The sequence below is a fragment of the Apium graveolens genome, chromosome 10 (genome assembly GCF_009905375.1).
Source record: "Apium graveolens cultivar Ventura chromosome 10, ASM990537v1, whole genome shotgun sequence".
Lineage (NCBI taxonomy): Eukaryota > Viridiplantae > Streptophyta > Magnoliopsida > Apiales > Apiaceae > Apium > Apium graveolens.
The window spans coordinates 233,395,590-233,423,131 of NC_133656.1; the positions used below are offsets into that span (position 1 = coordinate 233,395,590).

At 34.0% G+C, this 27,542-nt stretch overlaps 3 protein-coding genes across 4 annotated transcripts; all 3 read left to right on the forward strand.

The window, feature by feature from the left end:
* Window positions 1-581: 581 nt before the first annotated feature.
* Window positions 582-2,673, forward strand: LOC141693194 (thioredoxin H9-like). The gene is made up of 5 exons (XM_074498212.1): window positions 582-723; window positions 1,332-1,391; window positions 1,642-1,770; window positions 1,859-1,981; window positions 2,090-2,673. Exons 2-5 carry the CDS (start codon window positions 1,371-1,373, stop codon window positions 2,447-2,449), a joined length of 633 nt encoding a protein of 210 aa, XP_074354313.1. The 5' UTR covers window positions 582-723; window positions 1,332-1,370; the 3' UTR covers window positions 2,450-2,673.
* An 8,877-nt stretch (window positions 2,674-11,550) lies between these two features.
* LOC141690243 (protein NETWORKED 4A-like) lies at window positions 11,551-15,418 on the forward strand. The gene is made up of 3 exons (XM_074494943.1): window positions 11,551-11,710; window positions 13,084-13,179; window positions 13,408-15,418. The coding sequence occupies exons 2-3, from the start codon at window positions 13,089-13,091 to the stop codon at window positions 15,213-15,215; spliced, it is 1,899 nt and encodes a 632-aa protein (XP_074351044.1). The 5' UTR covers window positions 11,551-11,710; window positions 13,084-13,088; the 3' UTR covers window positions 15,216-15,418.
* Window positions 15,419-18,109: 2,691 nt separating this feature from the next.
* LOC141689930 (uncharacterized) lies at window positions 18,110-23,280 on the forward strand. 2 transcript variants are annotated; one of them, XM_074494463.1, is made up of 4 exons: window positions 18,110-18,319; window positions 19,952-20,131; window positions 20,477-22,181; window positions 22,289-22,443. In XM_074494463.1, exons 2-4 carry the CDS (start codon window positions 20,011-20,013, stop codon window positions 22,299-22,301), a joined length of 1,839 nt encoding a protein of 612 aa, XP_074350564.1. In that variant the 5' UTR covers window positions 18,110-18,319; window positions 19,952-20,010; the 3' UTR covers window positions 22,302-22,443. The 2 variants fall into 2 exon arrangements, with proteins under 2 accessions (XP_074350564.1, XP_074350563.1); XM_074494462.1 differs by having other exon boundaries at window positions 18,113-18,319; window positions 20,477-23,280.
* The last annotated feature ends 4,262 nt before the right edge of the window (window positions 23,281-27,542 follow it).

A 27,542-nucleotide genomic window follows, 5' to 3' on the forward strand; every position in this document is an offset into this window, starting at 1 on the left:
TTGTACTTTACCATATTCAAGAATTTTAAATTTGGGACAGGAAATTTATAATGGATCTAGACTATTCCAGGTTACTTTATATTTATGGGCACTTAAAGACCGATTGATTTTATGTGATAACTTGATATTTTCTTAATCAATTTAAAATTTTAGTTTAAATGGAAAGATAAGTGCTTAACACTTTGTACAGTTGGTTCAACTAATGTTAAATTTAAGGATGGACAGATTAAAATCAAAATTAAGAAAACTATGTATTTTATTTAATTAAATAAATTATACAATTCTTTTAAAATATGTGAAGGCCTATTATGTAATTTGAATTGATACAAAATTGTTAAATTTGAGTGGTCTCTAACTCATGTTGGTTTTTTTAAATAATCCAATCTAAAATTTTTTAAATACATAATTTGAACAAATATAATATCTTCTTGATGCTGCGCACAAAGAACATGAAAAATTATTTAAATAAATATAATTTCTTCTTGATGCTATGTAAAACACACATGAAAAGTCCTTTAAATAAACAAGTGCTGAAGCTGTTTTTTCCCAATGAGAGGATGTCTGACCACACATAAAATGTAGGGGCTATAGACAATTGTGTAAGAAACACAACATTGCCTTTGATTTCATTAAACCAAACAAAATAGAAAAAAAGTCTCTTTCTTGTCGGCCTTGTGTTGGATCATCATTCTCTTTTGCCCAACTCAATCTGATACCAACAGGGTAATTTCAATATTTTTATTTGCTAATCCTTCTTCATCCACATTCTTTTGTTTCTGATAATTACATTATGTTGCATTTGTGCTTGTAGATGTTTTTCCACATGATCTAGAAACACTGGAATGTATATAAATGTTTCCTTTACATATATCTTTCATTACCAGGAGTTCAGATTGATTATTTATAGATTGTTGTTCATTCATTGCATATAAGATGTGGCATTTGCAGGCAGAAAATTTAGTAGCTTTGGTGAATCATGTTTAAAAAAAAGACCATGCTGAGATGCGGCATGCATTTTTACATGTTTATGTATTTTTCCAAATAAACATACGATCTCGAGGTTTATTTGGAAAATACAATACTAATGCAAAAGTAGGTGACCTCTACAGATTTTTTGTTTTTTTCCGATCAGGAGAATTAATAGACCTGGAAATTGAAGATGTTCACGTACACAGTATATATAATCGTTATTGTTGTTTTGAAGTTCTGTGAGTTTCTTGCTTGAAGCGCCAAGTTGCCGTAATTCATGTAAAGTTTTGTTGTAGATGATGGAACATTTTATTTCATTAGCATTCATCTCTAACCAGTTTCATTATATTTTCTACCCGTAGGTAACAGCTGGGATTTTAGGTACCGCAATCCTTACTTAAATGGGACATTGTGTGAGCAAGGTAATCTGCACTTTTATTAAGAAATTCATATACGGATGATAACCGATTTGCTTCAGCTTCTGATCGAGTTTATAACAATGTTGGATCAAAGTGGTGCAGCATACGTAGCAGAAAGCAATGTGTTTGCTTACTGAATTGCTTATTGCAGCATACTTGATAGCTTATAATGAACTGTTAATTAGTGTAAGATACAAATAAGGAGTTTTATGACCAAGTTCTGTGTTTTCATTTTTTTTCTTACTCAGTACAGCCTTCAACAAGAGATAATGATGACGATCACTTCTCCAAGGAAAAACTTGGGGCTAGTAACATTACGCTTGTAACTGATGTGGATGTGTGGGAAGAAAAGTTATCAGAAGCTGATGAGGCCGGCAAGATAGTAAGTTGATGCTTTCATTTATAATTTCTTAAGGTTGCTCAAATATTGAACTCACTTAATTGTTTCAATCTTGCTACTTATTGTACAGGCGTTGGTAAATTTTAGTGCAGACTGGTGTACTCCCTGTAGAGATGTACTACCTGTCTTTCGTAGTCTGGCAGAGCAATACACTTCTTTAATGTTCTTAATTGTGGACGTTGATGAACTGCCTGTAAGCAGTATTCAAAGTTGTTTGCAATTATTCGATTATTAGCAGGTACAGAAAGTTCATATTTACACAATTTCTTGGTAATAGTTCATATTTTACACTACGTTGCAGGACTTAAGCACATCATGGGAGATCAAAGCAACTCCAACCTTTTTCTTTCTTAAAGATGGATGCGAATTGGATAAACTTGTAGGAGCCAACAAGGAAGAGCTCAGGAGGAGGACGGAGGTTATGGCCAACCCTTCAACCAGTTCGCGTAGTTTTGTATCAGGAAGTCCAGACAAGCCCTCTAGTCAGAGGAGGACTGACGAAGATACAAAACCCCCTAATCAGAGGGAGACGGACGAGAATGCAACAACGCAGGAAATCGACAAACCCTCTAGTCAGAGGACGGATGATAAGGCAAAAGTGCAGAATGTCAATCAACCGTCTAACCAGAGAACGACAGATGATAAGACAAAAATGCAATAAGTTTCGAGGAAGTAAACTTTTGACACTAATTTTAAATCAGGACTCGAAAGTACTAGTTTTCTTCGAGGGAAGGGGATGAAGATTTAGAAAAAGTGATGTTCAAGATGTACTTATGTATATAAAACCGTTTATCCAATCATGTCCCTCTAATCACCTTCAAAGATTGGGATTAGCATCCTCTTTAGAGCATGTTCATGTTTATGTAAAAGTACTTAAGCTTGTCAGTAACCTTGATTTTGTGTAATGAGGTAAATTTATCAAGTAGTGTTCGTCTAAGAATGGCTATTAGGCAAATGACATTGTGCTTAGCGCTTAAATGTAGACTAAACATGCTGCAACTGATTCTTAGAGCAACTCCAATCCAACTTCAAACACATAATCAAAAATATTATATTTTAAATTCTCTCTCTTCCATATCATTTTTAACACCCTTCTTTCAAAAAAACACTACAATAGTTGGCAACCTAATATGTCAACTTCATTAATTCAATAAAAAAAATGCTTAATAAAAATATATATTAGGGAAATGATATTTTATGCACCATTGAGAGTTTGAGACCACATTAATTGAGACTACAAATGAAGTTGACAACCTACTTTATGGGATGTCAACTTTTGGCATCCCAAGTTGACACTACATGAGTGCTAATAAGGGTGTCAAGTCAAGTATTGTGCATGACGTTGGCACTCCTCTTAACACCCTCTATTGGAAATACTCTTCGAGATGCATAGGGATTATAACAGAGAAATACTTAACTTTTTTTATAGTGAAAGAAGAAGTAATATACCCCAAAACCATGTTATTCACTAAATCAAAGAAAAACTTTAACTTACCTAGATATCAAGATATTATCAATAAACACTATCACGAACTTATCTAGATATTGCTTGAACACTCTACCATTAATATTTCTTCCAAACTTCCCTCTTAACTTAGAGCTTCCTTGATCTTGTTTTGATTCCTCGAACTTTCTCTTCTTTCCTTCACTTTCCCTTTTAGTTGCTTCTCTTTCTCCTTCTACGATCATAGCTTTCTGTACAAAAGCAACGTAAGTCCTTATCTCCAGAAGAGCCACTTGACTCTGAATCCACGACTTAAGTCCTTGTTGGAATCTTTTGGCCTTATTAGCTTCCGTATTCACATACTCAGGCACAAATCTGGCCAACTCTAAAAATTTTACCTCATACTCTGCCACTGTCATGTCTTCTTGTCTAAGATTTAGAAACCTCATTTCCAACTGGTCTTGCATATAACTTGGCAAATACTTCTCTAGAAACATCTCTGTAAACTTTTCCCATGTTATAACTTCTCCTTTAAACAACGCCTTAGAAGATTCCCACCAGTAACTAGCCCCATCCTTAAGATAGTAACTCGCGTACTGCGCCTTCTTATCATCCTTAACTTCCGCTAACTCAAAAGTCTTCTCCATTTCTCTTAACCAAGACTGAGCTTTAATCGGATCTGGCAATCCTACAAACTCTAGGGGATGAACGAATTGAAAATATTTGAAATTCCCTACTCTAGGGGCTGAGGGTTGTTGCAAAAGTTGAAAGAGTCAGTTCATCATAGGGGTGTCTTGGTTTTACTCTTGATCCTGGGTTTGAGCTTCTTCTTCTTGGTGATTTGGTGAAGTGGTCATTTTATAAACCTGATGAGCAATTATTTAGCAATACGATATCATGACATACATAACAATAAAGATTCTTTTGAAAATAGTTTTGCGGAATTTAAGTTTTACCCAGTTGCGCATGCAATCCTATTACTACATAATTCACTCATCGGTTAAGGTTCTCACATGACATAAGGTGTATTATCACAAAGATGTTTGATCACAGTTACATGGAAAAACTGGATATGCTAAACAATTTGTGAAACTTAATGTTCCGCAATATAGAAACAAAATGCATGGATAGATAATTCAGAAAATTCATTGGATTTTTGCAAGATAAACAAAGTACATAGATAAATAGTTCTGATACAATGAGTTCCGGGAATAAGGTACAATAACATAACAGGGTTAAATAGAGGAAAAACCGGAAAATATCCCCCTATCTACCCCTAACTTCTATCTAGCTACTATTACTACAACCAACACTAAATTCTGAAGTACAATACATCATGAAAAGAAAAAGGGATCCCGGCATCTGACCAAGTATCCCAAAGCCTACATGCGCTGATAGAAACCATAACAACTACGGGCTCCACCAGATGTCCCATCTGATCTCACAACCTCACTAACCATCAAAATCAAGAATCTCCCTCAACACTGACAGCATCCAACGAATGATCTTATGAACCCTCCGGGCCTCGGCCTCAGCATCACTGGAAGATGGTCCCTCGTCCAACCGTCTTCGGGAAACCTGCTCCACCATCTGAATACGAACTCTCCACTCAGTCTTCAACACTGACGTCTGCTGCCTAGACTCACGAGCTAGCCTATCCACCAAAGCTCCTAACTCAGGAATAGGGGAGTACACAAAGTCTCGATCCTGGGCTAACTTGCCGCCAACATGAGCAGGCACAGATACAACAGGCTCTCGCTCAGGGGCTGGGGTCTCTGGAAATGGTCTCAGGGGAGAAACATGCATAGGGGCCTCACTGCTCTAAGATGGATCCTCTTCAGGGTCTGAACTAACATACAGGGGCTCCAATGAAGGGGTGGAATAGAGTCCACTGGGAAACCAGGCAAACTATGCTCATAATCTGAATCGCTACCACTACTAGGAACCTGAGATGAAACATAAAACAGCAGCCAAGAAAACAACATTAGGGTTAAATAAAACCTCCAACTGACTCAATGCCCTAACTCTATTTATCACCTTAACCTATTTATTTAACTTAGACTATACCTAATAGTCTAACTCAACTCTATATGAGTCGAACACTCTCACAATATAATTACCGAAATACCCTTTTATCCTAACTTGTCTCAGGGACTAGATCATGTAGCTCTGATACCAACTTGTGACGCCCTCAATCTCGGGGTTAGGAAATGAGGACTCACACACCATTAAACTAATACAATAATATAAGATATAATAAACCCCGATAATAATAATATGATCTAAACATGATTAAGTATAAGACAAGATTGCAACTACCAGCCAAAATAAATATATTACAACCCAAATATACTAAAATTCAAATTTATTCGATTCCGACATGGAATCGACAGATAACCCAAAGTATCTGAACCAGCTATACAAGTCCTTCCAACTAATACGCTTGCTCACACATACAGCAACTACATGCTCTAGCATCTGGAAACCTGCAACCCGGTAGGGACCGCCAGGAACGCTCTTGCGAGCGGTGCGCCTAGGTCTGGCCATCTTCTTGCTTAACTGTCATGGTTAGATCAAAACAAATGAATGAGCAAAAAAGCTCAACAAATAACTATATAAACAGTTCTACAAAGCAACATAAATATCCATATATGAGGCATTCTACTTTCATTCTCTAGGTGGCAGTTATTGGCTAAATAAAGGTCATGAAGAAGGTTTCGGGCTTTCAGGATTCAAGGTTCAAGATTGGGAGAAAGCCGACATTCATCACAAATCATTATCAGGACTCTGAAAGAGTTTCTCAATTAAAAGAAGCGATTATTCAAGCTTCGAAATTCAACAACTAATTAAAGTGACAGGGTTCACAGGTTTCACATCTTTAACGTGGATACAAATCATTTCATTTAAAAGAAGCAAACTGATTTAAAGATTTTATTCATTTTCTCTCTTATAAAACATAAAGGAACTCTTGATTGGAATATCCATCTATTAAATATAATACGAGTGATCAACTCGTACTGACCTCCATCTGGTCGTTATGGTACTTATGGCATTGTTTCAGCCTTATATTAGACTACCCCCGCTAGCCTCTTATGTGACTAGACTAGTCCAACTACTATCTTACGTCTCTATCAATTCCATGAGGAATTTGTTTGGAAAACCTTTGTGTTGGAAGTAGGAAAAGTTGACTAAGTTCTTTTTATTATTACCAAGAATATGAAATCATTTGGACTCATTCAAGTCGAAAATCATTCTTAAGTTCAATTCAAGATTTCAAGGAAAGTGAACGAATCGAAGGTAAACAAGGATCAATACTAAAGATCTTGATTCAAGTGATAACCAGGGTGTACTAGTTCGGAATCAGAATAGTTCCAAGGATCAAAACATAACAAAGTATACGGGTTTTCGAGGATTCCAGATTATTCGAAACATTACGTAAGGAGGTTCATAAAGGTTCTCTTAGGTTTACGAGATCAAAAGATAACAAGGTAATAAAGTAAGGTAATAAATGTCAAGATCAATAGGGTTATTATAAAGGATCAATAGGGATTGATAACAAGTTGCTACAAAGAACAATATCAGGGTTTTTCAGAAATCAATAACAGGTTTATCACAAGTATTATAAAGAATCACTACTTTATCATGGCATTGACAATATCCTCACTATAATCAAATCATAAGAGAAGGCAGAGTTACTTACCTCAAATAGCTTTCCTGCTTTACGGTATACGAGCCACTGCCACCTACGACCTCTTTCCCTTTACTAGCCTGAATGCCTCTGTTATCCGAATCTACAATTCAACATAAAACCCTAATTAGACACTTGATCGATTCCCGACGTTTCTCAGAACGTCTAATATCTACCCCAATCGCAATAACATTTAGCTTATACACTCGAGTATAATCAAATAACACGTAATATGATATACTCATATACTCTTTTAATATCATAACTATACTTATCATTTAACAAATAATTACTGACTCGCATGATACAACACAAACGACACTTCTCCCTTTTTTTTATCAAAATTCAAACCAAACACAAGCATAACCAAGTAAATTCTTTAGATACCTAACATGCAACCTCTGATTAGGAACATTCATACATTTTACTTAAAAACTAACCCCAAGTTCGAACTACAACTAGCAAACCACTTTCATATTAATCAGTTCATCAAATAATCAAACAAAACTTATTACAACTAGAAATTTCCATTCGGTTTCTTACATAAAATGACATGCAACAACCATTGATCACTTAGACTCCAAATTAGAGTTAACCATGAATCAAATCAATCCCATCAAATGTATAAACCAATCTTTCTACTTAGAAATATGCAACTCTCAGATTTTCTTTAACAAAATGACATGCAACTAGTAAAATCCTTACATAACCTTTAAAAACCACAATTTATACTAGATTAACACTAAAGACCATTGATTAACAATAATTCGAATCCTTTACCCTAAAAACCGAACCAAACATAGGTTTTTAACCAAAAATTTAATCATGCATTCACAAGATCTTGACATGAAATCTCACAATTTCAACATGCATACTTTAATTATAATCCTAGTCTTAGTTCCAATTCAAAAACTTATAAAACAACTTTATAAATCAAGCTTATCATACAACTCAAATCAATTTCATATAAAACCGAAAGTCATATTCGGATTTTCTAAAAAATAGTGACATGCAACCATCAAAATGAATTTTTCAGAATATATAGAACTCAGACTAGCATCATCGGTCACCACCGGTTCACCGGAGTTCATCACATGTGGCAGCAAGGGTTCGGGGTTGCCAATAATCGACCCCCAACTCAAAAACCTCACCAATTTTACTAACTAAATCACAACCACTAACATGCAAGCATCAATCAAGCTTAAAATCAGAAAAAAAATCAAACTCAAACTTCAAGTTAATCAAGAACCCGAATGGGTTTCTTCCTCCCAACAACAAAACACACACATGCAATCATATTTATACATATATAAGGTATAAGAAAGGTGTATCATAGACTTTTGTTTGATTTTCTTCCAAGAACCAAGAAGAATTAATAGAGAGAGATAAAGTTCGAAGAGAGAGAGAGAGAGAGAGAGAGAGAGAGAGAGAGATAAGAAGAAGAAGAGAGAAAAAGGAAGAAAAGAAAAGAAAGAAGGAAAGAAAAAGTGAGTGGAGGCCGGGGGTGAAAAAAGGAAAGGAGAGGTATATATAGACATGGTGCAGGGGCACCATGGTCTTTTTGCCTCCAACCAATTAACAATTCTATTTCCTTTTCCTCTTTTTATTCTCAAAACTCAACAAACTCCAATAATAAAATAGAATGTTTTTGTATAATCTGAAAATGGTACCAATATTATTTTTAAATCAAAGAATATGAATTTAGCTCTCTTCCCATATTTTTAAATAAATTTTTGAGCGAACGGATTTTTATTATGGATTTTACAACTCAATCCCAAATAATAGAAATAAACTCCATAAAATCATTTTAAAATATCAGGACGTCAAATAAATCCTCTTATCATTTTTAAAAAGTCCCTTGAACTATTTTAGAAATAATAAAGCAAATCTCGAACCTCGATCACATTTGTATAATTTTATAAAAATATTTAAGGACCAGCAAATCCTTATAAATTCTTTTAAAAATATTTAAAATCCCACAAATCACGGATTAGCACACGTACCATCAAATAATATACAATTACATAGGAACGACAAATATATTTCATATTCGCACTCCTAAACGCTTTTAGTCCCTTTTTAATACGGATTCCGTTCAACTTAACGGTCCGACGACATAGCTTAATCCCTTAGCTGACCCATTAAACTGGAACGAGTTACTTTACGTTCCCATTCCCAGTTACTATTATACAACAACAACAACAACAACAATTAACCACAAAATCATTTAACCTTTTATTAATCCACATGAACCATAATTATAGCACAAAACTATACTTTATTCATTTAATTACATCGCGAAATTCCCAGTCGCTACATTTTCGATTTATTTGGATTTTATTAAAAAAATTAGACATTTATTCAAGATTTTATCATAACATTTATAAATTTTATTCATGTATTCTATTTTTTTGATAAAAAATTCAGATAAACAATAAAATTATTCAAAATTTAAGCCGAGTCTTTCAAAATATCCGAAAAAATTTCAGATTTTTTATTGTTCCCAAATCAGGATATTTACTGTATTTTTATAAAAAAATATGCAGTCATTTTAGGCCACGAGCTGACTCGGACCGAGATGGACTATTTCATATTGAATTTTTTTTTTATATATTTGAATTTTGTTCATGTCTAAGTTAATATATGGCAATCTATACTATCTATCCTATGCTATAATAACCGGGATAACGTATATTTTGCTTCAACAATTATCCTCATATTTTAGTTATTAAAAATAAAAGTAAATAGTATTATACACATGCTGAAGTACTAAATCTATCAGAGATAGTCTACTTATCCCTCTAAACTACAACCACAACTTATCCTACTACGCTACAGTCACAACTTTTCATAATCTATACTATACTATACTATAATAACTGGAATGTGGTATAATTTGGTATGTCTTTTTCTGGTTGGTTTGGTTATCTCCATTTATGACCGTTAGATTTTTTTTAATCAAGTGATCAGGACCGTTAGATTCAAATACTAAAAGAATATACACTACTCAAGCTCTCAGGTTCGAGACCTGCCAACAATAAATATTTATATGATTATTTATACAATACTAAACTCCCAGGTTCAAACCCCACCAACAACAAATATTTATATCTTATTTATACACTACCCAAGATTCAGGTTCGAATCCGCCAACAACAAATATTTATATCATTATTTATAAATATACTATAAGGTAATGATCTAATAAGAAATTTATTATAATTTTAAATAATATAAAAATTGTAATATCCGGGAATTTGCGACTTGTATTTATTTATATATATAAATGTGTATTAGAAAATAAAAATATATATATACGAGTACATGATTAAGTGACCCGTATGTGTTGACACAATTAAATGAATAAAGTGAAGATGTGACCGATAAAGATATCAGATTTTTGTATATATAACGAAAATGGAAAAGTGAGAATATTTACTAATTAATATGGAAATTAAATGGAAGCATGAAGTTTCTATTGAAGAATGTGTGATTATGTGAGGTTTGACTCAGTTCTGTTCGAGAATTATTTATATTATTAATTGTTGAGTCGTATTATTTTATGTTTCTACTTTAAAAAGGGATTTTATTAAAAATTTGTTGTCATAAATATTGAAGTTATCTTTAAATTTATTTTCATGGCCTTATAATTTCAATAAATATTTATAGGAATTTATAAAATTTAGAAAATAATATTTTGTAATTTATTTCGGAGTTCGAGTTAGTAGTTTGTAAATATTAGAATTGTAATTAGTGATTGGGTTGCGAATTGTGGTTGATTTGGATTGTTGTTAAGCGTGTCGATATTATATCGACTGATAGTCCAATAAATAGTGGAAATGCTGTCCGATTTCTGAGAAATTAATTTCAGAAATACGGGAACGTATCGTATAATTATCGGGAATACCAATCGAATATATAATTATATATTTATAAATATTTTACAAAAACTACTTTCGTATCATGTTGAAATATTTTGCAAAAAGAGTCCGATGACCCTATTTTCTATAGCGACGATTATACGTATTTTTGAAAATAATTACTGAATCGAATTTCAAAGTATGTGAGCCCTATTTATTTTGTATGTTGAGATAGTACGTATAAATACGAGTCGGGATTTGATATCGTATGAGTAAAATAGTTTTAGACGTTCTAGGTTAATGACGATTGTCTATAAAGATACTAAAATAATGTCTTTATACGTGTAGATTCGGAAAGTGAGAACGCTCGGTTTAGGAAAGGAAAGGCCCCACTAGGTGACGGGAAAGTAGGTTCTGTGGTCAAGAAAGGAAGCGAATAAGGCAAGTAACATTTTAACCCTTGCCTCCTATGTTGTGATTCTATGTTATGATTGAATACCTCCTGTCACCCTTTAATTAGCCTTATATCTTAGTTATTATATATTTATGTAAATATATCAATGTCATTACATAATTAAATAAATAAAATTTAAAAATTATTTAAATATTAATGAACCCGTCCATGGGATTTCAGTGATTTAAACCCATTTCAAATCGGAGGCCCACGGGGTCCAGCAATTATACCAACTACATAAAAAGACAAATAAAAATACAGTAAATTTACATTGGATCCCTATTTTTAAATTTCAAAATCATAAAAATAACAAAATTTGAAAACAAAAGCGGGGCGGACAGCTACAAACATAAACCCCCAAATTGGTACATTTTATATACGTACAACAATATACACACATACACAGCTGTTCTCCTCCTCTTTGTCTCTTCATTTCTCTCTCACTTGTTCATCTCTCGCAAACGCTTCATTCACAGGCGAGTCTGCTTTACTTTTCATATCCTTGTTTAATTTCTTATTGATTGTTTTTTATTTTGTTTTAATTTAATTGATCAAATTAGCTTCGTCGATTGAATTTTGTTTATCGTTTCTCCGATTTTATATACTTTGATGTTAGTTAATGTATTAGATTCAAGGACACGAGAGAGAGAGAGAGAGAGAGAGAGCATGTTCTTTCAATGTTGTTGAAATAATTTAATTGTGAAATTTATGGATGATTTCTGCTTGTTAAATTCCAAATCTGTTTGATATACGAATAACTTCTGTGATTGTGATTTATTGTTTAATTTATGCTATGCGATTTGCGTAATCTATGTTTGATTAATGTATTGGCTGTGGATGCAAATTTTATTAAAGCATAGAGTACATCAGGCTCTGGAGTTCTCTGGAATGAGATAGTTATTTGTCTCATGTACTATTTTTAGTTTCGGATCCTCTTTGGAATGTATGTGAGAATATTTTTCCCAGTTTTTTAGATTATAATTAAATGATGATAACTGTAACTAATGACAGTCGCGAGTTATGAAAATTAGTGTAAACAAATTGTACTTGAAGGTGATTATTTAGGAATTAGTTTTGCTATCTATACTGTCTTGCTAATTTTGTACTATTTTTATAAAATTGAACACTAGTGTAGGTTGTGCTTGGTTTGTTGCACGAGTTCGTGACAAATTGATAGATCTAATACGAGTTGTTGATTTTTTGTCACTGAATTTTATTGTCGATTGTTGGATTCATTCTCATTTAAGGCTTTTTTTATGCTACTTGGTTTTTTAGCCTTTTGAATATGGAACATGTTTGAAGTTTTCGCCAGAGCTATGCTAAGTCTTTTGAGCTGTGCAAGTTGCAGTGCCTAATTTATATAAAATGTTCATATAAAATTGTAGTCAGGTTGTTGTTTAATAAAGAAGAAATGTTTCTACTTCTTTGGTGCAGTACTTTTGCTTGATTTGATTCCCACCTAGTTCTTACAAAATACATGCCAGAAACCATTATTCCGTAAGTTTGGGTCTCTCTTTGAATATGCCTCTGTGAAGCATGCTCTCTTTGACCCTACTCTGAATATTTGATTTGTACGGTACTTCTCGAAACTTCAATTGCACAAAACTATGTAGAAGTTTAGTGAAAGATGAGACTTATATTATATATCGTGGATTCCTGTGGTTTATGGTATGTTTCGTTGTTGCTGCTTGCTAGTATGCTTTTAAGTTCTGTGAGTGAAACAGTGTTTAGGGTTTAAACGTTTGTTTATTATATGTCATTGCAAGCTCCTTTAACAAAATTATCTGAAATTTACTATTTTGCACTGGTATATGGTCTTAATTAATTTTATATTTGATTATTGTTGCAGGTGAAATGGAGGGATTGACACCAAATTCATACTCTAGGAGGTTGGATAGTTACATCAGTGTTGAAAATTCCAAATGGCTTGCAGAAAATATTGAGGGTAAGCTGCGAAGTACCGTTGCATTGTTTATATGTTTTTTACTTGATATTTGGTTACTATATCCCAGTAGTTAAGTTGTTACTGGCTGATTTATATTAACTGACTGGAGCTGATAAAGTGCCCTTCCATAAGTTTTCCGAATTGTTTAATAAACATCAGAATGAAGATGAGTACTAATAATATCTTGAAGTTCTACTGAAATAAAAGGGTGAAATTAATTGACTGCAGGGGTTGATGAGATTCTCAGAGAAATTCGAAGGTTGACTGAAGATAAATATTCAGAAGTTAAAGAAGCTGAAGGTTGCTACCAACAAAAGCAAGAGGTGGTAGCCCATGCTGCAAGGATTTGCCACATGTATAAATTACTGGCAGAGCGCTATGATCAGTTGACTGAAGAAGTTCGCTTGCAAATCCCTTCTCTGCTTAATGTGAAACATTCTGCAATAAATGACAATGGTTCTGAACATGCGTCTCCGTTGCAGACCCCAAATCAGAAAATGACTGGCACCAAATTGAAAAAGGATGGTGACTTCAAAGTGTATCCAAGTTCTGGTAGTGGAAGCCCTGATTCTTCTTTGAAAGAAGCTTCGGAATATTCAATGTCTTCAGACTCTGAATCTGAATCTTTTTATTCCACCATTAATAAGGACATACTCTCACCTATGAGTGTCAAGAGCAAAATCCCTCACGGAAAATTTGCTGAACAAACTGAGCCTTGGGGAACTGAAGCGATAGTACAAAAGATCAAGGGAGAGAATGCAGATGGCACAGCTAAGGTAAGAGAATCTGAAGATTATGACATGTTATTTAGAAGACTTGCTGCATGTGAAGAGGAGCTGATAAATACTATGGAAAAGCTTCGTTTTTCAGAAAAAGAAAATGCCAGGTTGGAGGGTGAGCTTAAGAAGCAAGAAACGATAACAGTTTTGATAGATAACCTGAATGTTCAGCTTCAAGAAGCACAACAGTCTATCCAAATGAGAGACGACGACCTTGAAATCGAAAAACAAAAAGTTTTGGAGCTACAATATCAGGTGGCAGAATCACAAGTACAGATCGATGACTCGAAAAGTTATGTCGAGTTATTGATGCAAGAGTTGAAGATGTACCGAGAGAAACTTAAGGGCTCAGAGGACAAACTTTTAAAATTGAAAAGTGAGCATTTTAATGAGGTGTCTGAAGGTGCTCGTCAGTTTCAAAACCAAATTGAATCTGCTCATAAAGAGATAGCCTTGTTGGAGACCAAGCTTGATTCCGAACAAAATCAGGTTGCAGAGTTGCAAGAGAAAATTATAGGGTATGTTGGTGACAGATCACAGCATGACAAAGAAATCAGCGCGCTGAAAGATAAATTTTCTGATGCTCAGAAAAACTTCTCCGGGGAGAAAGAACTACTCGAGAGTGATTTATCTGATCTGTCAGAAAAAAATTCTGGTCTGTTGGAAGAAAATACCAAGTTGAATGAAATACTTAAAGTATTCGAGGTGCAAATAAGGTCACTTCAAACTGAGATCTATTGCTGCCAGTCTGAAGCGATGGAGATGCAAGCGTTCCACGGTGCTCAAGTGATCAACTTGCAAGTCGAAATTGAAAATATAAAGGCTGAAGTAAAAGCAAAAGGCGAGCAAGTGGAGGCTTTGAATAAAAACCTTGATATGCTCACACTGAAGTATGATATGCTGATGGAGAACAAAGATGAGCTTGATGCTAAGGTTGAAAATCTAAATGCTGAATTGTCGTCTAAGAATGATGAAATCCGAGAAATGAACAGTCATCTATACCAGTTGCATCTGGAAAATGTAGAGATGATTGCTGAATCTGAAAGAGCAAGAAAACATGAAGATGAACTAAATGAGAAAGTGGTGGAACTGCAGAATGAGGTGGACAGGCAGGTAGCTATGATTTCAGATCGAGCTGAGGAGAAGAGGGAAGCTATAAGGCAGCTATGCTTTTCTGTAGAGTATTACAGGAATGGATATCAAGAACTTCGTCAGGTATTCACGGGGCTCAAACATCGTACTGTTTTGGCTTCGTAAATTCCTCTAGTCCGCGTAGAATTTATAAGTTCTTGATGGATACAATTGCATTTAGGATTACCAGTATTTTGTTTTCGCATTTTAGCCCTATGTGAGTTTAATGCTCAGCTAAACTTGTGATGTTGCCTGTGAAGGCCTAAACTTTCTAGAATTTTGCATAATAATGTTTGGCATGTTGTGTAATTTGTGTTTCTTGGGCTGGCTATCTTCTGGAAATCTAGTTGCTTAGATTTCAGCCGCGATGAGATGCACTACACTGCTACGTTGAAAACGAAGAGTTGAGAAAAGATAATTTTAAAATTTTTCTTCCTAGCTATATTCTCGAGTTTTTTAAGGAGAGAAGAGAAATGATCGGGAGAGAAAATTTCCTAGAATTTCTGTCAAAACTTCCCAAAAACTCGGGAGCTATGTGAATGATTTATTTTCTTATAATATTCCTCTTCTCTTCTTCTTCCTTTTCTTCTCTTCTCTCCCATAAAATCTAGGGAGCAATTTAGCTGTGTAGTGCAGTTGTAGTTACAGTCAATTAACCTTTTCGCCGCCATTAGAAAACCCGTATTATAATTTCAAAGTTTCGTTGATGACGAGGGAGATGGATTACGTATGACTGACATCGTCATATCGTGAGGCGGGTAAGGTATTGACTATTTTGACTGTAAGGTGATGACTAGATATGATGTGCAAAAATACATTTTATAAATTATACGTATTAAAAAAGATCAAATATTATTGTATGCGGTTAGTAAGCAAGTGGTAGTAGTTGGGCGGATGGGTTGCCCTGATATATATCCTATATTAATGCACTTTGCATTTATTTCGTTACTCTCTAATCTCTGTTGGGAGAGCTACTGATTTTAATATTTAAAAATTGTCAATTATCAATTTTTAAAACTTCCTTGTTCCCGAGTTTTTATCACGGAGTTAAAAAACTTTCATCCCAAAATAGGATAGAAGTTTTGAAAGTAAATTATGTAAAACTTATATTTATGATAACTTGTTTTTCGTTTTTTTAAAAAATTCGAGAACACAATAGATGATAAAAATGAAATTATTTTATTTATTTTAAATTTACTTTCAACCCATTTTCAGACTCCACAGCAAAGATTAATTTAGGAAAAGTAACTTAGACCATACTCTATAATCCCCAACTGACCCAAAAGGAATACTCCCCCGTCCCATTCATTTTTATACACTTTCCTTTTTTGGATGTCCCATTCAATTCTATACATTTTAAACTTATCAAAAATAGTAAAAAATTTATAATATAAAAATCAACTACACCCACTACTTTCTCCCACTATACTCACTTTATTCATTAAATATTGAATTGTCCCACCACTTTAACCAAATTTATATTTTTCTTTTATTAAATTACACTTTTTTTTTCTCTCTCATCCCACTATCTTAACAAAACTAACATTATTTTATTATGTTTATTGTCCTCGGTGCCCAAACCATTTGTATACAAATGGCTGGGACAGAGGGAGTATATAGAAATGTGCTTAATTTATTCGAAGTTCTGCTGCCACGTGGCATATAACAGGTGTTAGCTTGAACTACAAAGTCAACAAACTTTTGTGGGGGGTGGGGGGTGTCCGTGATGAGGAGTTTAATCGTAATCCCCACGCACTTTGACTTTCTGTACCCTTGGCGTGCTTCTACTCTACTACTACTATATATACTATTTGATTATTCGCCAATCAAAATTATTCTGTTAAAATACTGATTTACGATTTATTGGATTAATTTTAAAAATCGGATAATTTATCGATGATTTATTAAAAATCGGTCAAATAATTTTGACTGATTTTTGAGCTATTTATCAGTGATTTTTGAAAAATCGGCTAATTTTTATAACAGAGTATGTATGTGTGTAATGACGAGTAATTTTGATCCGTAATAAGAGTTCCCCGGGACCATTTACGTAACAAGATACTGTAAAACAGATACTGTAATTTTCATTTTCATAATTAAAAGTTTAAGACAAAGAATAGAATAGTGTTAGGTTTATCAAAAAATTTCTCCAATTTTTTTATCAAATAATGTAGCAAATACATTGTATGTTTTAATTTGTTGTCACATATTAGTACACGTGGTCTCATATTATATTTAGAAAAATTATTATTTATTTTATAACATATCAGCATTTGAGAAAATTTTATGATAAAAATTTGGAAAAATTATACAGCAGAAACATTATTACCCCTTTTAATGTCACAATTTTTTTTATCGTCAAAAGATACTAAAAATATTACGCTTGGATAAGGTTTATCCATCTGAGAATGCTCAAACCAAATAAACATAAATTCGTTAATTGAAATTTGATTTGTAATCAATAGTTTACAATCGTCTTACAAATGGTTCATGTTTTGTCAAGTATCTTCTACAGTTAATTGAGATGATGTAGTAATTGTTAGGGTGTCTACTTTATCTTCTATTTCATATATTAGGAGGACAAATTTTTTAATTCATATATAACAATTTTTTAATAAATATTTTAAGTTCATTTGGTAATTTGCGTCTTTTATAAATTTCCGAACAATGTCATAAATTTAAATCCCATTAAAGTTATGTATAGCACAATATGTGACTAACATGGTTATCTAGAATAATGATATTTATCTCTTTTTCTTTTCTGAAAAATATAATTTATTTAAAAAGAATTCTCCCAACAGATAATAAAAACGTAACTATTAAGTCAGCTACTCTTTCCAAAAATAAACAAAGTTGAATTAAAATGAGATAAAATCGTAAGGGATAAAGAGATAAATCGAGTTGAAGAAAAGACCGGGTTCCTCGTACATGCAAGTAATAGAAAGTCTTGCTGTCCAAATTTCCACAGCGTTGAATCGGTAAAACCCCTACTTAGTACTTATACACAACATACAGTGTCCACCACAACTAGTCCACGCGCGTAATTTATTTATCTCTCTCTTCATCACTTTGTTTGCTCTCTCTAAGCTCTCAATTAGAGTCGTTTTTCCAGTAAAATTACGGCTCTAATTATTAAATTCATATATATTTATTATTTGTTCTGCTGGTGTAAAAAGATCTGTTGCTCACTTTTGCTTGGCTAAGTTTTTTCACTCTTTTCTCAGTTACAGGTGCGTTTATATTGATCCGTTTATTGATTTACTTGGTTTTGTATTTAGCATGTTATAAGCTTTGTGTTTTGTATTTAACTTGGATATCTCATTATATGGTTGATTGTGTGTGCGAGAGAGAGAGAGTGGGGGGGGAGAAAGAGGGAAAGGGGGGAGAAAGAGATAGAGAGAGAGGGAGAGGGGGAGGGGGAGGGAGAGGGAGAGGGAGAGAGACTTTATAATATTCATATTGACTTTTGATGTGATTCATTGTAAATTTTAATATGCAGAATTGTCTTTTCTAAAATCATATGAATTTTTGTGATATGGTTTAGTTCAGTGGTGAAGAGATTGGATGTAATTCAAGGAGTAAGTATCTTGGATTCAATTTTAGTGTTTGGGTGACTAGAATTGTATAGGCATTGTTAAAAAACTACCTTAATTGTTGTAGAAGTCTTATAGATCGAGTTTTGTGACTGGGATTTTGAATTTGATTACTGAATCAGAATGGTATAAGGATGAGAAGGAGAGTTTATTATATGTCTATAATCACTTGTCTCATTTTTTAAAACTTATTAGCCACAAAATTACTTTTAACAGTCATATGGTTGTGCTGATCCCCCCCCCCCTTTCTAAATATCTCGTTTAAAAGCCTAATTTGAGTTTTATAGTCAGAATAAGAAAATGACATCCACAACTATAATCAGTTTCGGGTGACCAACTCTCCAAATCTTAAATACTGGATCTTTTGTCGGTATTTTTGGCACAGGGTTCAAACTTGAGGCTGACAGGTCATAAAAGCTCTTACACCCTGTTAGGACTAAGGAGAGTGCGACCAACTCTCCTATAAACTGAAGGTGTTAGGAGAAGTGTCTATTGTGTATTCTCGAGTTCTCTGTTAAAAGAATCATAAACATATATCAGCTTAGCTTAGTCTACAAACTTGCATTTTTTTTCTTATTGCATGTCAAATATTATGTAAAATATTGGTTTCTAATTAAGATTGTTGATAATGTTTATTTTAAGTTTCTTGCTAATATGATCTCTAGATATGGAATATATGGGAATGTATGGGAGGGGGAATATGTGGTTAGCTATAACCTAGCTTCTCTATAAAGTCATACAAGCAATAAAATTTACATTCTTGTTATAAAGAGAACAAAGCAACCATATAGATGTTATCAAGATTAAAAAAAAAATTGGCATGTCAAGTTATTAAATCTTTCTATGCTGAAAATCTTACATTTTTCTAATATCAACCAAATTAATATAGCTGTTACTTCAAATTTTGATCAAACATCTAAAATAGAAAATCATGGTGTTACCTTTGTAAATATACTACAAATCCTTAATTTTAATGTTATCTATGGCTGTTGCCTATCGCATGTTCTTTCACCTCCCATCCCGCCTTTTCTTTAAGAATTAAATTCCATTTGTAAGGTCAGCGATTTGGTCCTTTTTATCAGGTGCCTCTATTATGGCAGTGGTGTATTGTGATTTCTATTTTTTTGAAGACCAGACACAGTTCATTGTCTATATTGCTTGAAATGTTCCGGATGCAGCCTATAGTTTGATGCTGATATTATATAATACATTAGTTTTCTGACAAAGATTGGCATGCTTATATACATTATGTTAACTTTGCATTTGCAGAGTAGAGGATAACTTTTGTTAACCCCATTCTAGCTGATCGCTTCAGAAAGTGGCGGGAAATGACCAGTCAGATGAACACCAAAGTTCGATTGGTAATATGTCCAAGATGCCGGCAGGTTCTTCCTGAGTTGGCGGATGTTCCTGTATATAAATGCGGAGGATGTGGTGCAATTCTACAAGGTAGAAGAAGCATGCCTTAGCATATTAAAATTTTGTTCATCACTGGAAGGAATGGTCTTTTTCAAAATAGTTGGCCATTTCAATGACTGTAGAAGATGGGGGGATGTAGGGAATTAAATAAACATGATATTGAGTAAAATTTAACACGTCTCTCAATAGTAAACACTCTTTGATCTGTACTATTTTATATATTCTAACGTAAGAGTGGTGACACTCCTGGGATAGGGTGCCGTGCAGTTCTTACACATATGTAATTTATGTACTTGCGTATTGTTTCATTTTTGAAATTGTTAACTTATAGTAGCTTTACTGTGCCATTCTTAATTTCTCTGCACATGATTTCAGCTAAAAACAGGAAAAGAGATACCCAAGACACAGGATCACCTGTACCTGAAGCCGATCCCTCCCAGAAAGATGGCCTTGACCATGAGATAGATTCTTCTACAAATGAATCTGATGCGGAAAAAACTCTCGAAAGGCATGGAAGTGGTCTTGATTGCAGAACGGAGGGGCCTGGAGGTTTAGACCAGTCTCACGAACGTCATAACTCAGATGTCATTTCTTGTCACGAAAATATAGGGTCATCACCAGAAACCATTGGACATGCAGGAGTAGAGGAAAATAAAGTTCCCCTGGGCCAGTATGGACCAAAGAATCAAGTTAAACAAGAGGATGATGATAGTCAGCGCCCTCTCGACATTTGTGTCAGTGTCTCCAACGAAATCTTGTCATCACCCAAACTTGATCTTCATGAGGAAAAATATTTGCTACAAGGACCCGGCACACACGAGATTAAATCATTTATTTCTTTACCAAGAAAAGAGGATGAAAATCGAGACTCATCAGGAAATATCAGTGATGAATGTCAGAATGTTTCTCAAAATAGCAAGAAGGAGTTGCCTATAAGCACAACCTTTTCCAGGGATCTTTCTTCGTATGATGAATCTTCTGAAAATGGAAATTTTTCGCCAGTCTCAGGAAATGAAAGATATATAGATGAGGGTTTGGAGAATCACTCAAGATCCAGAAGTCCAACTGCAGTAGCTTTTCCTGACACTAGTCCAGAGGACCAAGTCCACAAGGCACAGAGTTCTTCTAATGAAAGTGATTCACCAGATAATCAGATGTTTGCTTTCTCAGAATCAATGAAGCGAGCTCAGGTGGAAACTCTCCCAGGCTTTCAGCGTGTAAGCTCTGCTGATACCTTGGAAAATATGCCCAGAGTTTATGCCAGAACTGATCTTGGTGTTACTCTTAGATCGCCAACTGCAAAAAACTACTATGCTTATAATGTTAACACATCTGGCGAGGAAATTGAACATCAAGTTCCCAGTCAGCATTCTCGCCCACCAAGAAGGAACTTTAGGGATGCTGAATACAGTAGTACCAAAGGAATGCCTAAAAGGGATGAATTGATGATGAATCATAGAGTGAGCAGTGAGACTGAACTCCCACCTCGTCCAATCAATTTCTCAGCAAAGAAGCATCAAAGCACAAAAGGAACCCAGTGGAATCAAGGTGAATTTCAAGATCCTAGACGACATAGTCATCCACTTAGCAATACAATCACAGTGGAGACAGGTGAGTACTTGTCTAGACCTCCAATATATTCGAAGGTCTCCCAACCAGTCAGAAATAGCAGCTCTTCAAGTCATGAGCAAAGACGTTTACCTGAGAGAAGCGTGGACCCTGAATTGGATAAGATGGAACTGTTAAAAATGGTTTATGAACTGCAGGATCAACTTAACAGAGCACATTTATCGAAAGGCACACTGCATGATAAGTTCAGTGGTAGAGTTGCTAAGGACGAAGAAATATTTCCTGCGCATCACTTCGTCCCGAAGAAGGAAAGATATCCTGACCCAGATTATACCAGGTATCCTGGGCGACGTGATCAAGATAAATATTGGTCGCAACAAGTACCACACATGGGTTTTTCAGGAGATGCTACACACTTTAGAAACGAAATTGACTGCTCCTGTTTGCGTTGTTACCGTCAAGAGCAGCATTACTCCGCACAGCTGCCTCGATATGCCTACTATGATGAAAGGTACAATATGGCCAATCCTAGACAAAATAATCATAGTCCCCATCATTCTGCTTCTGGAAGTCCTCATCATTATAAGCCTTCTGAGTTTTTGTGGAATCATGATACAGTGTCAGAGAGTAAACCTGAAAAAAGTTATGAGGTAAATAGGAAGCAGCAGCCAGCAAAGCAACACTTCCGACCAATAGCAGGCGGGGCTCCTATTATTGTCTGTTATTGTTGCAACGAAATCCTTCAGCTGCCAGCAGATTTTCTCCTATTTAAGAAAAGATGCCATCGGTTGAGATGCAGTGCATGTACAGCAGTCTTAAAATTTTCACTTGAACACCGGATCCATTTAGTTGAATATAATGCCGAGCCTAGGACACCTCCAACCAGTGAGGTTGGAGGGTACACTGAGAACATAAATATGGCATCAGCGTCCCGGGCAAGTGATTATCAACATGGCGATCCAGTGTCATCTTCTGATGATTATGGGCAATCATATAATAGAAGTTCCACCGATACAGAACATTTCTCCCCAGCTCCTCCATTTCAGACCTTGAATGAGATTTCAGATCACCAGAAAATGTCATTTAGCAACCCTTTCGAGAACAAGAAGGAAGGGAAGAAAGCTATCATACAAGACTCTAGAAGCACCTACAAGAGTAGTAGGGAAACCTTTGAGCTTGGAGAACCTTCATCCAAGGTGTTTGAACCAGTGAATGTATTCTCAGAAATTGAAGAAGTATCAGAAGGCGGTTCTCCTCTCCATCGGCTCATGGGGTATCCGTCTCCAAGCCGTCTTGTATATCGATATCCAACTGATATCTGAGAAGGGGACATGCTCTCCAGCCACCAGGATGTTTAGGGACATTGGAGCATAGGTGAAATGAGTTGTGACAGTGTGCTCGATAGATATATGCTGCACAGAAAGTTAAATAGGAGCAAGGGTTATTTCAGTCGAGGTATAGATAAATTTATGTGCTCCATGTATATAGATGTTCCATATTCCATAGAGTGAAAAGGTTCTACATCATTGTTTATTTATGTCAGCATATTCGATTTGATAAATTTTGAACTTCATAATTTATTTTGTAACATGATTTTTTTATTGGTCATACCGAGATTTTTGATATTATTTGCATTTTTGATATTATTTGCATTTTAAAGTAAATTTTTGAGATTTTTACTTCTATCCTTTCTTGAGGATATCGGGGGGACAACACCTATCATTAATCTGCAAGCTCCAATAACAGGAATTTCGAGGCTACAATTTAAACCAGGCATTAACCGGCGTTATCTGCTCTTTAAACTGCAATTGCTATTCAATTAGAATGATAGGCAAATCTTCTCTTTCTTTCTCGCCATTGCCGGTGGTTCTTTGTGTGGCTCAGCTTGCTGTTTATACATTTCTGATATGTTTATCACTTCAATTAGAATCTTTTCCGTGTTGAAAATATGGAGAAATATATAAACAATATAACCTTTAATGTAAATCTAGGATGTAAATATGGGATTATGTGTTGTAATTAGGAGATTTGCATCAAATAATATCAGTTGATATTAGGGGATACAATAGGCTGAGATCAGGTGACATGGGCAAGTGATATATAGGTTGTAGATCAGGGATATACAAGCTGTAAATTAGCTCTGTTGTAGATCAGGAGCTCTGATTTAACAAATTCATCAAGTCAATTTCAAGTCTTTTATCATTCAGTCCCTCATATTAACATGGCATCAGAGCCTAAACACAATCCTACTTTTTCTAGCAGTCCCGTATACACCCCTTCTGATTTTTCTTTCCCGGCAGTCCCTTCTGCATCCTTTCTGATTCTTATTTCTTAACAGTTCCGTCTGTTTTCCTTCGGTTTTCTTTTTCCCTGGCACTTCTCTTTCTTCTATCTTGAGTATAATGGATTCCCAGCACCACAGGTTGGCGGTAAGGCTAGATGGAAAAAATTATTTTCTATGGGTTTCTTACTTCAAGAACTTTCTGGAAGGTCAGGATCTATGTAACTATGTTGACGGTACTAATCCCAAAATAACTGAGAAGGCGGACCAGTCTAAATGAGTGATAAACAATGCTAAGATCAAAATATGGATCATGGAATCAGTGGAGAATTCTATTGCTGTAAATCTCAATCCACTAAGTACAACACATCTCATGTGGGAGTATGTAAAACACATCTATAGGCAAAGTAATGATGCGAGGATGTATCAGCTTGAACGAGAGGTCAATTTTTTATCCCAATAATCATTAAGTATTTAAGAATTTTACTCTACAATTATGTTGTTTTGAAATGAAATGGATATGATTGAAGAAAAGATTCTAGAGGATGCCTTAGAAAATCTGTTTGCCTACTGTCTCAATCACTAAATTCATTGCTAAATCTTCATCAATCATTGCATTTAAATAAGTTACAAATATATACTACATTTACGAAATTTAAAAGAAGAAAAGACGAAATCGCCACAAGTTATTTGTGAAAGTAAATTGACTGAATTACAAATGACGGGAACATTCATACCATGAACATGAGGTTTCTCTACAAAATCAGAGATTTCCATTTCTGGCATCTCAATGTCAGCAATTACAATATTATAATAAATTGACTGAATTACAAATGACCGAAACATTCATGCCATGAACATGAAGTTTCTCTACGAACTCAGATATTCCCATTTCTGGCATCCCAATATCAGCAATTATAATATCATCTCTTGAAATATTTCCATTGCCGATTCTGCACTCGTCAATAAATATCAATGATTTTTTTAGCCACATATTTTTTATAAAAAGAAATATCAATACATTATATATTTGAGTTAATGTCTAATAATCTGTGCAAGTGAACATCATAATACAAATAAAATCAAATATGTTGATCTTTATTATACGAAGCAAATTATATGTATATTACATACCAGTGAACGTAGAGTGATGGAGGTTATTTATTTTTCTTGGAGCATTTTCTTCATTGTTTGTATCATATATCTATGAATTGAGATACAAAAAAAATCTATAGTAAGTGGCTTTTACAATGAATAAATTACAATCAATTGAAACGATTAGAAATAATTGTGCGTAATTGTACAAAATGCAAATTAGATCTAGTTATACATTTTTATTCTACATATATGTAAAATAATTATTGGTTATCAACTAAAGAGATAGACTGAGTATCCACATCATTATAAAATTGAAGATAACTTAACCAAAATATGGGGATTCAATTTGTTTAGTGATAATCCATTTAGAGAAAATAATATTGAATATTAAACAAATTTATAAACATATTCAAAATATAAATGAACATAAGAATTTAGAAAAAAATTACAAAACTCCATTTATAAATCACATACAAAGAATTTTGAATGGAGGACTTCACTAACAATAATTTGAAGGGTAAAAAATTTTTTCTTGAAAAAAATCAAGATCCAACATTATAATTTAGGTAAATAGAAATTAGATAAATGCGTGCATTTATAAAAAAAATCAATGTTAAAAAAATTAGGTTGAGCAATATCTTACCAGTTTGAATCATAAAAAGACAACTTGATAACTATCTTCTAAACAGTAGATATGGTTGATTTAAATAGTGAAAATAACAAACGGGGTAAAAAAATAATTTACGGTCAATTATATTAAATTGGAGAAATGATGAGAGTTTCTCAAAAAGAAAGAGGTGAAGATGTGAAGTTAGGCGAAAATGACATGAAAGATAACATTGAAGACAACATGGAATGAAGAATTGATAATGTAAGAAATGAATATTTATTAAGTAAGTTGAAGGGTATAGAAAAGTTGAGAAAGTACTAGAATTGGGCTGACTTGCATATAAGTACCAATAGATAGTCCAGTTAAAAACTGGGTCAAAATTGTAATTAGATGAAGCCATTTGTTAAAATTCAATATAAGTTAAACAAAAATTCTCAGCCCAAGAATAAAAAAAGCCCAGTTCATTTGTTCATCGTGAAGCGGTCAAATATGTAGTGAATTGAATCTATTTGTCTTTATATAAAAAATATAATATCCTAATCTTTTTATTTTTTCCGTAATCTCAATCTTGTATTGTTCTAACTAATAATACTACTCCATCTCTACAATGTCACCAAGGTGTTTGAAGCACCTATTGATACCACTTTTATACGAGTCAATTTTGGGTCACATTTTGGCTGCCACCATGTAAGTCACTTTTCACCATGTTAGAGTCACTTTGCACCCTATAAATGTCACTATACATTATATATTATAAATTAACATATTAACATCATAAACATCCAATTTGACATCGTTTTACCACCTCTTCTTACCACTTTTATACGAGTCAATATTGGGCCACATTTTGGCTCTAATCAATCTTGTAAGTAACTTTACACCATATTAGAGTGATTTTGCACCCTATAAGAGTCACATGCCACCATATATTGGTACAATTGACATATTAAAATCATATACATGCAATTTGACATCCTTTACTCACCTCTTGGTACCACTTTTATACGAGTCAATATATCACCTATAAGAGTAGTAGGGAAACCTTTGAGCTTGGAGAACCTTCATCCAAGGTGTTTGAACTAGTGAATGTATTCTTAGAAATTGAAGAAGTATCAGAAGGCGGTTCTCCTCTCCATCGGCTCATGGGGTATCCGTCTGCAAGCCATCTTGTATATCGATATCCAACTAATATCTGAGAAGTCCAGCCACCAGGATGTTTAGGGACATTGGAGCATAGGTGAAATGAGTTGTGACAGTGTGCTCGATAGATATATGCTGTACAGAAAGTTAAATAGGAGCAAGGGTTATTTCAGTCGAGGTATAGATAAATTTATGTGCTCCATGTATATAGATGTTCCATATTCCATAGAGTGAAAATGTTCTACATCATTGTTTATTCATGTCAACATATTTGATTTGATAAATTTTGAACTTCATATTTTATTTTGTAACATGATTTTTTTAAAGAAAGTATTGTTAGTATCAATGCTATCATTATTGGTATCAGTTTATTGGTCATACTGAGATTTTTGATATTATTTACATTTTAAAGTAAATAAAGGGCTCTTACTCTAAATATGGTTTCGACTCTTGCACCTTTTAGGGAAGTCAAGGATTCATTTCTAATATGTTTATCACTTCAATCAGAAGCTTTTCCATGTTGAAAATATGCAGAAATATATAAACAATATAACCTTTAATGTAAATCTAGGATGTAAATATGGGATTATGTGTTGTAATTAGGAGATTTGTATCAAATAATATCAGCTGATATCAGGGAATACAATAGGCTGAGATCAGGTGACATGATAGGCTGAGATCAAGTGATATATAGGCTGTAGATCAGGGATATGCAAGCTGTAAATTAGCTCTGGTGTTGGTAT

What these genes read in the sequence shown, in the direction of transcription:
- LOC141693194 (XM_074498212.1), top strand. Translation starts at nt 1,371, where the DNA reads ATGGGACATTGTGTGAGCAAG. An exon ending in TGGGACATTGTGTGAGCAAG is followed by an intron (nt 1,392 to 1,641) that starts GTAATCTGCACT and finishes TACTCAGTACAG; the next exon opens with CCTTCAACAAGAGATAATGA. An exon ending in CTGATGAGGCCGGCAAGATA is followed by an intron (nt 1,771 to 1,858) that starts GTAAGTTGATGC and finishes CTTATTGTACAG; the next exon opens with GCGTTGGTAAATTTTAGTGC.
- LOC141690243 (XM_074494943.1), top strand. Translation starts at nt 13,089, where the DNA reads ATGGAGGGATTGACACCAAATTCATACTCTAGGAGGTTGGATAGTTAC. An exon ending in GCTTGCAGAAAATATTGAGG is followed by an intron (nt 13,180 to 13,407) that starts GTAAGCTGCGAA and finishes AATTGACTGCAG; the next exon opens with GGGTTGATGAGATTCTCAGA.
- LOC141689930 (XM_074494462.1), top strand. Translation starts at nt 20,011, where the DNA reads ATGACCAGTCAGATGAACACCAAAGTTCGATTGGTAATATGTCCAAGA. An exon ending in ATGTGGTGCAATTCTACAAG is followed by an intron (nt 20,132 to 20,476) that starts GTAGAAGAAGCA and finishes ACATGATTTCAG; the next exon opens with CTAAAAACAGGAAAAGAGAT.